General features: G+C 42.5%; 1 protein-coding gene across 1 annotated transcript; it reads left to right on the forward strand.

The window, feature by feature from the left end:
• Positions 1–279: 279 nt before the first annotated feature.
• Positions 280–13,325, forward strand: LOC149320832 (uncharacterized). Its single transcript, XM_089505023.1, has 6 exons — positions 280–383; positions 3,774–3,897; positions 5,864–5,968; positions 10,249–10,347; positions 10,515–10,616; positions 11,255–13,325. The coding sequence occupies exons 2-6, from the start codon at positions 3,885–3,887 to the stop codon at positions 12,634–12,636; spliced, it is 1,701 nt and encodes a 566-aa protein (XP_089361149.1). The 5' UTR covers positions 280–383; positions 3,774–3,884; the 3' UTR covers positions 12,637–13,325.
• Positions 13,326–15,055: the final 1,730 nt, after the last annotated feature.

Consider the following 15,055-nt stretch of genomic DNA (forward strand, 5'->3'; position numbering starts at 1 on the left):
CCCAGAATTCCAAAGAGCATTCTGACAGGGACTTCTGGGAATTGAAGTCCAAAACATCTGGAGGCCCAAAGTTTCTCTTTACTTTCTGAGACCACTCTGCCCCAATTTCTGGGTTTTCATGTTTGTTTTTGTGTGCTAGCAGCTTTCTGGTTTGGCTTCAGTCACATGGCAGGAAGCAGAAGTGCCTCTTGGTGCATCAACCATAATGGTCCCCTCTGTGCAACCTTGAATGCAGTCCCTCTGTCCTCCTTCCGTCCTTGTTTCAAAAGGATAGGAAAAGCCAACAGATCCAGTTATTAACCTGCAGTTTCTTTGGAGCCTGCAGCTCCTAAGGCTGCTTCCCCAGAAGAGGAGCCCCACTGAGTCCAGTGACTTACTCCCTGGTAAGTATTCCTCATGCAAAGCTGCACCTTTCCAAAACCTGATTTTAATAACACAGATTAACCATCATTTTTTCTCCCCTTGTCCAGCTGTTGATGAACAATCTAAAAATAAAAAGAGGGTTAAAGAAAACTTTAAAAATAACAAATACATAACATAAGCTCCTCAGTGGATCCCAACTTGCTGTTGGGATCCCTTTATCAAAAGGATCAGGGAGGGATCCCTCTTGGTGGAGTGAGCTGAACTGGCTCTTGCAAGGGTTTAATGTCATTTTATAATGTTTTTATTTTTAGATGATTCTAACTGTTTCAAAATTTTATTGCAATTTTTAATTTTAAAATGTTTTTTCATCATCTGTAAGCCGCCTTGAGTCCCTTCTCATAGAAAGGGGGCGTACAAAAGAAAGAAATAAACTATAGTTTAATATTGAGGTGATTTAATTCTGTTTTAATGTGCCACTTTTTCTATGATTTGTACTGTGTTCTTTTAATGTGGTGAAGCTGCTCTGGGTCCCAGTTCTGGGGAAAGAGCGGATACAAATAATAATAATAATAATCCTGCTTCTCCCTGCAGATCGAGGCAGGTTACAGTAAAAAGATAAAAATACATAATATAACATAATCATAAATTATGCAATCCCCAACCGTCCACCAATATAAAAATCAGTCAATTACACATTCAAAATTAAAAACAGTTAAAAGACAGGCAAATAGAGAATAATAATAATAATAACAACAATAATAAGGGTAAGGATTTGGGCAAAGTCTTTCTCAAGGTTTTGACATTGGCAGCCCAGAAGGAAGGGAGACTTTTGGAAGCTGCTGAGGATGTCTGTCTCATCCCTCTTTTTGCAAAAAGGACCCTAAAGGCATCAGATCCAATCTGTTCTTGGAAGCTAAGCAGGGTCAGCCTTGGTTAGTCCTTGGAGGGGAGACTGCCAACACGTCCCAGATGCGGTAGGCTCTATTTTCAAGAGAAAAAGACTGGCAAAACCAACTGTTCAGTTGTTCTTGGAAGCTAAGCAGGGTGAGCTCAGTTAAGGTTAAGATGGGAGACCGTCAACAAATACCACGTATGTGTGTCTGGCACACTACACTACACACATTTCAACTCTGTCTAACCCCTATCTTCATGGGGGCACTTTTGACCTGTTTCTCACATCGCTGCCTGTTTCCCACAGTCATCTATTCTCCTCACGTACCTTAGCTCACCAATGGCCATCATTAACACTGCACTTGTGACTTCATTTCCATATACAAAGGATTTTGAACTTGAATTGACATTCTCACACACCAATATAGCTCTGTCCCTGGATTTCCACTCCACTAAATGCATCTGAGGAAGTAGATTTAAATCTAGGAAAGCTCATGCTGCCAACTTCTTTCTTTCAGAGAGTCCCAAAGGTGCTACAAGATATCTCTACATACTGATTCTATAGACTAACAGGGCTATATCTTTGAATAATGATAATAATATGCATCTGAGGAAGAGTTAAGTCTAGGAAGGCTCATGCTGTCAACTTCTTTCTTTCAGTTACTCTCAAAGGTGCTACAAGATCTCTACATACTGATTTTACAGACTAACATAGCTAAATCTTTGGATAATAATAATAATAATAATAATAATAATAATAATAATAATAATAATAATAATAATAGAGTATGCATCTAAGGAAAGCTCATGCTGTCAACTTCTTTCTTTCAGTTAGTCTCAGAGGTGTTACAAGATCTCTCTACATATAGGTTTTGTGTGTTTGTGGGTATTGTGAACCATCAAGCCATTTCCAACTTATGGTGACCTTAAGGCAGTGAACCTGGGATGAGGTTTTCTTGGATGCTTCATGATGCTGTTGATGATGATGCAAATTTCATCAGAGGGGGCTTGCCAGTGCCAAAACTCAAACTTGTATGCAAAGAAATCTTGAAGTACCTTTTAGACTACCTGAGATGATGATGATGATGATGATGATGATGATGATGATGATGATGATGATGATTAATGTTTATTTATACTGCACAATACATTTGCATGGCACTTTAGAGGCATCATCAAAACACCATATAGCCTGCCAATGGCTTACAATCTAAAAATCATAAAATATAAACTATACAAAATTAAGGAAGTTATGTAGTTAAAATACAAACTGTAAAAACAACTAATAGATATAATCAAATTTAATATTTTAAAACAATATTAAAATACTTTAGAGAACAAGAAAGTCTTTAATTTAGATTTAGAACTAGGAAGAGAAGAGATAGTCCGCAGATGTTTGCAGTACAGGATGGCGAGAATCGAGGGTTAAGAGGGAAATAGGTTGCGTAAAGCTTTAAACGTTAAGAGAAGGAACTTGTATTGAATCCTAAAAGGAATGGGTAGCCAGTGAAGAGATGCCAGAAGTGGGGTGACATGATCCAAGTGACAAGTTGAAAAGATAATCTTAGCAGCAGGATATTGAATGAAAATCAGAGGAGTAAGGTTGGACAATGGGAGCCCTGCCAAAAGAAGACTGCAGTAGTTGAGGCAGGAAATAAGTAGGGCATGAACTAAGGTTTTAGCAGAAGCCGATAAAAAACATCCAACTTTAGCAATATTATAAAGAAAAAATTGGCATGACCTGGCTACAGCCAGAATCTGGGGAGCAAAGGATGAAGAAGAATAAAAAATAAAGCCACGGCTCTCTGCTTCCTTCACAGGATGAACGGGAACATTATTGACTGTGATAGAAAGTAAAGTAGATTTTGGAGGAAAGATGGGTAGTTCTATCTTAGCCATATTAGGTTTTAGACGCCGATAAAGTATCCCAGGGTTTAAAGCTTTACACAACCTTGCTCCCCCTTATTTGTCAGTCCTTATTTCATCTTACCAACCTGTTCGAGATTTGCGGTCCAGTTGGGTCTTCTTACCACACTAAGGGTTTCTTTTTCCTTGGCTCACTTCGACCTTTTTCAGTTGCTGCACCATACTTCTGGAACTGCCTCCCTAAACATCTGCGGACTATCTCTTCTCTGTCTAGCTTTAAATCCGGATTAAAGACTTCCTTCTTCTCAGAAGCATTTGGTACTCAAGTTTAATATTGTTTTATAATTTAGATTTTACTGTATGTCTTATCTGTTTTGACAGTTCTATATTTTAATTGCTTAACTTTATATAGTTTGTATTTTATGACTTTTAGATTGTATGCCATTGGCAGGTTATATGCTGTTTTGATGATGCCTGTCAAGTGCCATGCAAATTTATGGCACTTTATAAATAAACAGTGATGATGATGATGATGATGATGATGATGATGATGATGATGATGATGATGATGATGCTCCACAATATAGAGCATTTTACAGGTTTGCAGAGACTCTCTGTATTCCAAGTGGACAAATGTGTTTTTTTGTTTCAAGGTAATTTTCGAGGATGCAGCTGACTGTGTCCCTTGAAGGAGCGACAAGTTGCGGCTGATTGCAAATTGATTAAATTTCATTCTGGTGCTTCTGAAAGAGAATCAGAGGAACATGGCCTCTCTGGGTAAGGATTTAGTTCCTGTTTATTATTATTATTATTATTATTATTATTATTATTATTTATTAACCTTTATTTATGAAGCGCTGTAAATTTACACAGCGCTGTACATACAATCTTTTTAGTTAGACAGTTCCCTGCCCTCGGGCTTACAATCTAAAAAGACATGACACAGAAGGAGAAGGGAGCGGTGGAGGGAAAGGGTAAGAGGTCCAGCAGTTCCTCTCTACCTCCGAGGCCTGGACCAAGGCAGATGGACTGGAGGGAGGGCTTGGCTTCAAAATGGAAGGTTAATCTTCTTCCAGAGAAAATACATACTCTCAAGTAGGATAATGCATATACAGTACATAGCAATACAGGAAATGGTTTGATAAACAGACAACCAAAGAAAACCAAATAGCAAGCGACAATTATGCAATGCCTGGGAAGGCTTCTCTGAACAGGATGGTTTTCAACTCCGTTTTGAAGCTGGTTAAAGAAGTGATGGCTCTTGCTTGTGGGGGAAGAAGGTTCCAGGAGTGAGGGGCAGCAAGTGAAAAGGGGCAAATCCGGGATGGGGCAGAGGAAATCCTGGGCTGAGACAGCAGACCTTGACTACCAGAACGGAGGTTTGGAAGTTAGAATGAGTGCTTAGAAGATTGCTGTTTTCTTTTTTAAGCCCTGAAGGGTGTTTGTGCCTGGCTGGAATCATAGTTTTGATGTTTTGCCTCCACCTTCTAGATGAGTGAAATGTACTCTGACCAAAACTGGCTTGTCCATTCAGACCAGGGATGAGAATCCCTCATTTTTTATGACAAGCAGTCCATTCATAGAATCATAGAGTTGGAAAGACCACAAGGGCCATCCAGTCCAACCCCATTCTCAGGAACTCACAATCAAAGGAGTCTTACTAGGTCAGTGAATGTATGATTGCAAGTCACATATTAAAAGGACAGAAAAGTACTGATGCTAAAGTTCACTCCACACAGATGGTCATCCAGCTTCTGTTTAAAGTCCTCCAAAGAAGGAGACTCCACCGCTCTCCGAGGAAGAGTGTTCCACAATCCAACAGCCCTTACTGTCAAGAAGGTCTTCCTAATGTTTAAGTGGACTCTTTTCCTGTAGCTTGCATCCATTGCTCTGGGTCCTGTTCTCTGGAGCAGTAGAAAACAAGCTTGCTCCATCTTCAATATCACATCTCTTCACATATTTAAACATTACTATCATGTCACTCCTTAATGTCTTCACCAGGCTAAACATACCCAGTTCCCTAAATCTTTCCTGATAGGGCATGATTTCCAGACCATTCACCATTTTAGTTACCCTCCCTTGGACACTCTCCAGCTTGTCAACATCCTTTTTGAATTGTGGTGCCCAGAACTGGACATAGTATTCCAGGTGAGGCCTGACCAAAGTATAATAGAGTAGCACTGTTACTTCCCTTGATCTAGACACTATACTTCTATTGATGTAGCCTAAAATTGCATTGGTCTTGATAGCAACCACATTACACTGATGACTCATGTTCAACTTGTGGTCTACTAGGACTGCTAGATCCTTTTCACATGTAGTCTCCTTAAGCCAGGTGTCCCCCATCCTATATCTATGCATTTCATTTTTTCTGCCTAAGTGCAGTACATTACATTTCTCTGTCTTGAAATTCATTTTGTGTGTTTTCCCTTCCATGTAATCTGTTGTGGACCATATGTTAATGGAGAACAGGCACTGGGTCTCTTTGCACCATACTCTAGTTGGAGGATCATGAGTAAAAAAGTAGATTCAAGAAGCCTGCTGACTGCCCACTCCTCTGTTAAAACACTATGTTTTAAATTCTTTATGGGATTACATTTGGAAATTGGCTACTAACACTCTCTATTTTACTTTAATTGCATTATTATTATTATTATTATTATTATTGATTCACTCTTTCCCTAAGTATTAAAAACCTCACTAGTATGTTCTTTTTCAAACCTCTTTCTTTTCCCTTGATCAGACTTTCCTAGTGTGACAGTGAAACTTGAAGATGAAGAAGAGGTACCATGGGTCCCGAATAATCAAGGATCAGAGGAAAATGAGAATTTCCCAGGGTCCCATTCAGGTGAGAGACAGATTCTGTGAAGGCATGCAAAACTATTGTCAGTGTCTCTATTTCGGGACTGGGAGACTTATGGCCCTGTCTTGAATGAGCACAAAGGAAAGTGTTATAGCTGGAGGAATGAGCTACAAAAAGACTGTCCTGAATTCAACTGTTATCCTGGCCATCAGTTCTCTAGATCAATGTGACTGAAGCAGCATCTGCAGAATGAATGCAGTTGGATACCACTTTAACTGCCATGGCTCAGTGCTATGGAATTCTGGATTTGTATTTAGCCTTCCCTCTGGTGCCATAGCAAACCCCAAATCCCAGGATTCCATAGCACTGAGCCATCGCAGTTAAAGTGGTGTCAAACTGCATTATTTTTGCAGTGCAGATGAAATTTAAAAGTGGTGATCTGTGGAGAGATGTTGATATGTGAGCCATTGGTTGCTAGTGCATGGCAAATTTCTTTCAGAAAGAAACAGTTCTTATCAGTATACACAAGTATGGTACCGGTTTGTGGTACATGGAGAAAAAACTTGCCAGTCTGCCTCATCAGATAGGTTGAGAAGCAAACACTGCTCTAAATTGCCTTTGGAAGCTGCTTTGTCTCAGTCTCCATACTCCCATATTACCATCTGTGATATGGGCATAATACTAGGAATTTAAATTATGTAGCAATGAATATGAGGGTTATTGATTTCAATCCGTTCAAACCTTATAAAGCTATTCATATAAATATTAAAATGTTTTTTGAGGGGTATCCAGGTTCTCTTGTTTACTTTGTACACTGGGCCCTTCCCATACGTGGGGGGAGGGGTGTGTGTCTGTTCCGGACACACACACACACCCTGCATAAAGGGAAAAACGTATATCCTCAAGCCCCATTTAAAACAATGGTCGAATGCTCCTGAGTGTGTCGTGGTGCACACATCTTGTGCACACGTGACATTCTTGCTTTCCGCCTAAGATTAAAGCCGCATATAATAAATAAATAAATAAAATTTTTATTTTTATACCGCTCCTTCCCAAGATCAGGGCGGTTCACAAAAAATAACAACAATACAAATAAACAACATACACTAGCATAAAAATACATACAATAAAAATAAAAATAGCTAAAAGCCCCGTAGCCAATCCTCTTGCCCTTAAAGAGGAATGGAGGTCTGGTTGGACTTTACTCAGGGAATGCAGACTGAAAAAGAAAGGTTTTCAAATCCTTTCTAAATTGGGCCAGGGAGGTGGCCGAGCGGAGCTCTGTGGGCAGCGTGTTCCAAAGGGCCGGGGCGGCGATGGAAAAAGTCCTCCTCATAGTGGAGGTGAGCCTAGCCCCCAGTACCCTAAGTAATTGCTGCCCAGATGTTCTGAGGGTGCGGGACGGAATATATGGGAAGAGGCGGTCCTTCAGGTATCCCGGGCCCAAGCCATTTAGGGCTTTATAGGTAATCACCAACGCCTTATATTGTGCCCGGAAGCGAATGGGCAGCCAATGGAGGTCTTTTAACACCGGTGTTATATGGCTGGCCCTGGAAGTACCAGTGACCAGCCTGGCTGCCATATTCTGCACCATTTGTAGCTTCCGGGTTTGGTATAAGGGTTGCCCCATGTAGAGTACATTGCAGAAGTCCAGTCTCGAGGTTACCAGAGCATGTACCACAGTTTCAAGGTCCCTCTGGGTCAGGTATGGGCGCAGCTGGCGAATAAGCCGAAGCTGATAGCAGGTGTTCTTGACCGTCGCATTCACCTGAGCAGTCAGGTGAAGCGACGAGTCAAGAAGCATCCCCCAGACTGCGCACGGAGTCCTTCACAGGGAGCATGACCCCGTTCAGGACAGGTGGAACCACCGCCATTCCTGGACCAGGGGAACCTATCACAAGTACCTCCGTTTTCTCTGGATTCAGCTTGAGTCGGTTTTCCCTCATCCAGCCCATTACTGACTCCAGACAGGCCACGAGAGGAGAGACGCCATCCTCAGTCACTGCATCAGTCGGAGACATAGAGAAGATTATTTGGGTGTCATCAGCGTACTGATAACCCCGCGCCCCATGTCTCCGGATGATCTCTCCCAGCGGTTTCATGTAAATGTTAAATAGCATGGGAGACAGAATGGCTCCTTGAGGGACCCCAGTTTTAAGGGCCCGCTCATCGGAGCACACGTCTCCCAGCTGCACCATCTGGGACCTCCCAGAGAGGTAGGACCGGAACCACTGGAGCGCAGTGCCCCCGATTCCCACCTCTGCCAGGCGCCCCAGAAGGATACCATGGTCTATGGTATCGAAAGCCGCTGAGATGTCCAAGAGCACCAGCAGGGACACGCTTCCCCTGTCGATGCCCAGACGGAGATCATCGACCAAGGCGACCATGGCCGTCTCAACCCCGTAACCCGCCCGAAAGCCAGTTTGAAATGGGTCCAGATAATGGCATGCCCATGTATGGTGTGGGCACGCTGTACTGTTATTGCTTTCCTTGCAGAAGTCGCAACCCATTGGACTGGGTTGTCCATCTGCCCATGCCAGAGTTAGTGTTTTTGTATCTGCTGGTATAAGATTTTAGAGAGTATGTATAAGTTCAGAAAATCATGACTAAAGGAGGACGTGATAGAGACATATAAAATTATGCAGAGTGTGGAGACATGAATAGAAAGAAGCTTTTCTGGCTCTCTTGTGATCCTACAACTTGGGCCATGCAATGAAGCTGAATGGTGGGAGGTTCAGGACAGATAAACCTAAAGCAATTATTACAAAGCTATTGAGCTGTGAAACTCACTGCTGCAAAATCTCAGGCATAGAGTGGTGCCTTCAGTGTGGTTGAAGAATTGTACTGGAAACTTTGTTTATGTGAGACTCTGTCCACTAGATCACACTGACTGTTCACAAAGCCATCCCATACGCAGGGCAGTCTCAGCATACACACAGAATGTTGTCTTCTATTCTTTATTTGAAAATTATTTATGAGTGGGCCCTTGGTATCTGCTGGGGTTTGGTTCCAGGACCTTCTCAGGAATACCAAAATCTGTGGATTTTAAAATATCCCCATTAATTACAGTGGCATAGTGCCATGGTGTCCCTTATATAGAGTGACAAAATCAAGATTAGTTTTTTGGAATGTATATTTTTGAGGAATATTTTCAAGCTGTGGATGCTTGAATCCATGGATAAAGAATCCTTGGATATGGAGGGCCAATTGTACTTTAATATTATTTGTATTTTGATCAGTTCTAATTGATATGATCTAAAGAAAACCCAGAATATATCTATCATTATTTAAAATAGTTTCCAAAGTGGTTTACCAAATAAATAAATAATCCCATAGAAATATAACAGCAATAAAATACAGATGACCTATTGATTGGATTAAAACAAAACACAGCAACATTTACTCTGGGGTCTCAGCAAAAGCCTGCCTCACTTGAAAGACACTACCAGTAGCAATGCTATCATCAGTGTAGCAGCATCTTACTTCACGGGGGCATGCTTCCCTTCTGCCTGGAATTGCATAGGCAGCTTGCCTGCCATGAAATGTTGGGAAGGAGATGTGATGGGATGGATAGTAGAAATGATTTTACTAAGTGGTGGGGATCTCAGACACAGGTGCTGGGATAATACTGAAAGGGAGGAAAACATGGTTTGTTCAGAGTTTCTGTGAAAGAATCTAGCTGAAACAACAAGGACAGGGAAAGAGAGGGAAAATGTATTTATTCATTATAACTAATAAAAATTAAGCCCACCTGAAATTTGAAATTGTGTGCAGCTTAATTAGGCAGTTTTAACACTTGCTGGTCAGTTCTGACAATTAACGTCACCGGATTGGATCTATGGTTTCTTAATAAAGGTTTTCTGAGTTTTAACTTGTTGTGTGCCTTCAAGTCATTTCTGATTTATGGCGACTGTAACAGGTTTTCTTCATATATCATCATATCATGGCGTTTTCTTGGTAAGATTTGTTCAGAGGAGATGTGCCATTACCTTCCACTGAGGCTGAAAGCATGTCACTTGCCCAAGATCACCCAGTGAGATTCATGATTGAGTTGGAAATCTGTGATCTCCAGAGTCATAGTTCAGTCCTCGAATCACTACGGCACACTAGCTCTCTCATTTTTACCTTACATTTATGTTTTTTAACTACTGAAGCCTAAATTAATGAACTTCATATGCTGCTGGACATGACACCTTCCACCACTGAAAAGCAATGCCAAAGTGGGTGGAATGATGGAATGAACAGGTGATCAGCACTTACTAGTCAAAAAAGTACCAGTTATCAAAATGTTTCTGATTTCCTCTTTTTCTTTTCTTTCCAAGCAGAATTTTCTGTTCCTAAATCAGAAGTGATCCATGGAGGAGACCCTTGGATTCCAGAGCCTGTTTCCAAAGAAAAGGAGATCCCAACAGACTATGGCTCAGGTAAACAGAAAAGTCTGGACAAACTCTTGGAATCAGGACATCAGCAATGCTTGTTAGTAACTTTTAGAACTAGTAGGGCGTTTGGAATGTGTGTCACTGACTACCATCTGTCTCCATCAGAGAAGCACTTCTGTCATCTTCTTCTTCCCTTTTGTCTCCTTTCTCAGAGCTTCCAGATGTGATAATAAAGCTGGAACAAGAAGAGGATCCCTATGTCCCTTACCGCCAAGTTTCGGAGGCAGGTGGAATGTTCAAAGGGGCCCAGTCAGGTGAGTGCAGTTAAAATGTTCACTGAATCTTATCAGGGCTTTCATTGATGAAATGCTGGGTTGAACCAAGAGGCCCATCCAGTCCAATATTTTGTTTCTCAGCAGTGGTTTGTTTTAGTGTTTATGCGGAATGTTCCATATTCAGCCTGCAATCTGACAGGGCTCATTGTAGTGTAATTTGCCCTGTTCTCCTCCAGGCACAAATGGCTGTGGATAAGGGGCTTAGGCAGCAATGCAGTAAGCCTAGGGAAGGGAATTTGCTCATTGTAAAGGAAGAAAAGGAATACCCACCTCTGCAGCCATCAAAAATAGACATATGCAGGTGTAGGGGTATCTTTCATATGTGTATGCCATTAATATAAAACCTAAATATGCTAAAGGCGCCAGATCTTGTCTGATCTGGGAAGCTAAGCAGGGTCAACCCTGCTTAGTATTTGGATGGCAGACTGCCTATGAATGACATGTGCTGCAGGCTATATTTTAGAAGAAGGAACTGGCAAAGGTCCCTTCCCTAAGAAAACATTATGAAATTCATGGAGTCACTTGGAGTGATACACACATGCACACACACATGCCACTAATAGTTTGCCAGTGATCAGGTCAAGATTGGCATTATAGTTCTCTGTTTATTTTGACAGGAGATGGGCATGAAAGAATCTTTGCAGGAGAACTACCATATTACTCTGGCTGTGGGAAAAACTTCAGTGATAAACCAGACCTTATCAAGCATGAGAGTCAAAGCATGGCTGAAAAACCACACAAGTGCTCACGCTGTGCGAAAAGTTTCATGAAAAGATCCAACCTTCGCACACACGAGAGAATCCACACTGGAGAAAAGCCATTCCGCTGCTCTGAGTGTGGGAACAGTTTCAGTGACGGCTCCAGCCTTATTAGACATAAGCGAAAGCACACAGGAGAAAAACCCTACAGTTGCTCCTCCTGTGGCAAAAGGTTCAACCAGAGCTCCAGCCTTATCAGGCACGAGAGGAGCCACACGGAGCAGAGGCCTTATAAATGCCTGGAGTGTGGGAAAAGGTTTAATCAGAGTTCAACCCTGGTGCGGCACGAGAGGATCCACAGAGAACAGAGGATGTTTAAATGCTCGGCCTGTGACAAAAGATTTATTCAGAACGCAAGCCTTCTTGCACATGAGAGAACTCACAGGGGAGAGAAACCATACTGCTGCACACTGTGTGGGAAAGGCTTTGTTCATAAATCAAATCTTCTTATTCATGACATGAAACACACTGGTCTCAAACCGTTTAAATGTCCAGACTGTGGCAAGGGATTTAATCAGAATTCAAGCCTGGTCATTCACAGGAGAATTCATACAGGAGAAAAACCCTATAACTGTTCTCACTGCCGGAGACCCTTTAGTGACAAATCAAGCCTTAATAAGCACGAGAGAGCCCACAGAGGGGACAAACCATATAAGTGTTCAAACTGTGGGAAATGCTTTGTCCGAAGGTCACACCTTCTGACACATGAAAGGATTCATACAGGAGTAAAGCCGTTCAAATGTTCACACTGTGGGAAAAGCTTCAGTAGCCGATCGCATCTTATAAGGCATGAGGGAACCCACACAGGAGAGAAACCTTATGACTGTTCTTTCTGCGGGAAAAGTTTCAACAGGAAATCCAACCTGACTAACCATGAGAGGACCCACACCGGGGAGAAGCCTTACAAATGCTCTGACTGTGGAAAGAGCTTCAGCGACAGGTCGAGTCTCATTAAACATGAGAGAATCCACACAGGCGAGAAGCCCTACAGCTGTGGGGCCTGTGACAAAAGCTTCAGCGACAAATCAAGCCTCATCAGGCACGAGAGAATCCACACCGAAGAGAAGCCTTACAAGTGTTCAGATTGTGGGAAAGGGTTCAACCAGAGCTCCAGCCTCATCGTGCACGAGAGAACCCACACAGGAGAGAAACCCTTTAAATGCTCAGATTGTGGCAAAGGCTTCATTAGGAGAACAATCCTTAATAAGCATGAGAGAATCCACACTGGAGACAAACAATAATGTTCAGGACAGTGGATAAGATCTGCTATGGTGTATTTCAAGCATGGTCTACAATGCAAGGGTGGGCAACCTGGTGCCCTTGAGATCTTTTGGACTGCAACTCCCATATGCCCTAGTTAACATGGTTAATAGTCAGGGATTGTGAGAGTTTTAGTCTAGGACTTCTGGAGGGCTTATCTTGGTCTTGGGCTGTCTTACACATGAAGGAGCTCTGGAGGAAGGAAACTATTAGAGTTAATGTAGTGTAGGAGCAGAGCTGTAAACCAAAAAGCTCCTGGTTGAGATGCTGCCCCTACCATGATCTTAGGAGACCTTGGCTCATACTCCTGGATTCACGCATAGCCTACGGTGCATACAGAGCTACAGGTGCTTCAATGAGTTGATTTCAGTGAGTGAATCATGCTCAGCTCTAGCATTGGATTACAAATCCTGATACTTTTCTGCATGGAGATGATCTTTGTATAAAACAGGGATGGGCAACTTTGGTGGGTCTGGGGGGTGATAGTTCCTCCCTGGGACCTGCCATAGACTGCGCTTCTTCTCAAAATAATTCCACCATCATTTTTAAAAAACTTAAAATGACATAACGTTTGATGTTTTTGCAGAAGACACTAGAAGGCCTCTCATACGCAGTAAAGTGAGTATGACCTGTGGGCCCCATGTGGCTGGACCCCCAAGGCCACTTTGGTATTCCCATACTATTTTCCCACTCAAATGCCTCTGAGTGCATGGAAAACAATGTCACTATATTTCAGCTTCTCCTGGACATTTTAAGCCCAGCAGAGGACTTTTTAAAAAGGAAATAATAGGAAGTGAACAGAAAGTAACTCCTGGATCACTTCTTGTTGTAAAAATAGATCCACCTGGCTTACAGTGGGCCAAGGGAGGTTGAAAACATAGTGAAGATGCCTCTTAGAGGGTGTGTGTGTGTGTGTGTGTGTTTGCAGAAGAGATGTGACAGGGGTCCCTCCCCAAAGATCTCCAGAGGGAAGCTGATGTGACCTTCTCATCTTTGACAGTTGCTCCCTCTCTGTATGTTGGTTTAGGGGGAGGTTTGTGTCTTCTGGATGTGGCAATTCCCTTTTAAGTCCAAAAATAAAATATAGTATTTTGAACTGGAGAGCTCTTGGAGCCACAAAGAGTATTGTATGTAAGGGCTCCTGATGTAAGAAATGAGAAGGGATGTGCAAGGTAGTCTACACCGGTTATAGGCACACCTCTGGCTCACGGTCGACTTTTTGTTTATTTATTTTTAAAACAGAAGATTTATTAAATCCATTGGCCCAAGTGCAATGTTGTTCTGACTCTTGAGTGCTAGCACAGGAGAACTCCCCCCCCAACTCCATTTGTCCTCTTGGCTCTTGCAAAGGAGTAGGTTTTGGGAATGCACGGAATACTACAGTTATGTTCCTGTAGTACCCCATGCATGGGGTGGGGTGGGCAAAACAAGGGCAGTGCCCCCCCCCCATAAGAATCCTGCCTTCCCCATAGAGTTTTGAGTGTTGGGCTAGGACACTGAGAGACCAGGGTTCAAATCCCCACTCGGCCACAGGAACCCACTGGGTGACCTTGGGCAAGGAATGATCTCTCAGCCACAGAGGAAGGTAAAGGCAAACATATCTGAACAAATCTTGCCAAGAAAACCCTGTGATAAACTTGCCTTAGGGTCATCATAACTCACAAACAACTTACCCTCCAACCTTTCACAGATGAAAACTGGAAAATGTGGCCAAGCAACATCAGAGTGTGGTCAAGATAGCAAAAGCTATTACTAAGGAAGAATTAACAAGCTAGGAGAAGCTGGAGCAGTTTGCTTTTGCTTGAGCCTACTGGGAAGAACAAGACTCTGTCCCTCCTCTGCTCCTCCCTTTTGAGTTAAGTGAGTGTAAACTACTTGTGCATTTGGAACTCAATTTGCAACACTTGATGCAAGCTGAGGAAAAAGGGGGAAAGTGGGAGATGGATAGAGCCTGGGAGATTTTGAAAGTAGCTGAAAAATTGGGATGACAAAGGATTAATTGGGATGGTGCCTGCCGAATGGGAGTGTATGGATTCTGGAGTCGACACAGTTGCTCTTCAGAAATGAGCTTCTGGTTTGTTGAAACTGAGTTAGCATCTGTCTACACAATTTGCTTTCCTAGTATGGTGTTGTGGTTTGAGCAGTAGGCTATGACTCTGGAGACCAGGGTTTGAATCCTGGCTTGGCCATGTAAAAACCCACTGGGAGACCTTGGGCAAGTCACTCTCCTTCAGTCTCAGAGGATGGCAATGGCAAACCCCCTCTGAAGAAACTTGCTAAGAAAACGCCACAATAAGGTTGCCTTAGGGTCACCATAAGTTGGAAATTACTTGAAGGCACACAACAACAACAACAACAAACCTTCCTTTAGTTGAACCCAAGGGTCTGCCAAGAGGAGTA

Source organism: Sceloporus occidentalis, unplaced genomic scaffold (assembly GCF_023333645.1).
Source record: "Sceloporus occidentalis isolate IW3139 unplaced genomic scaffold, rSceOcc1.0.p SCAF_1, whole genome shotgun sequence".
NCBI lineage: Eukaryota > Metazoa > Chordata > Lepidosauria > Squamata > Phrynosomatidae > Sceloporus > Sceloporus occidentalis.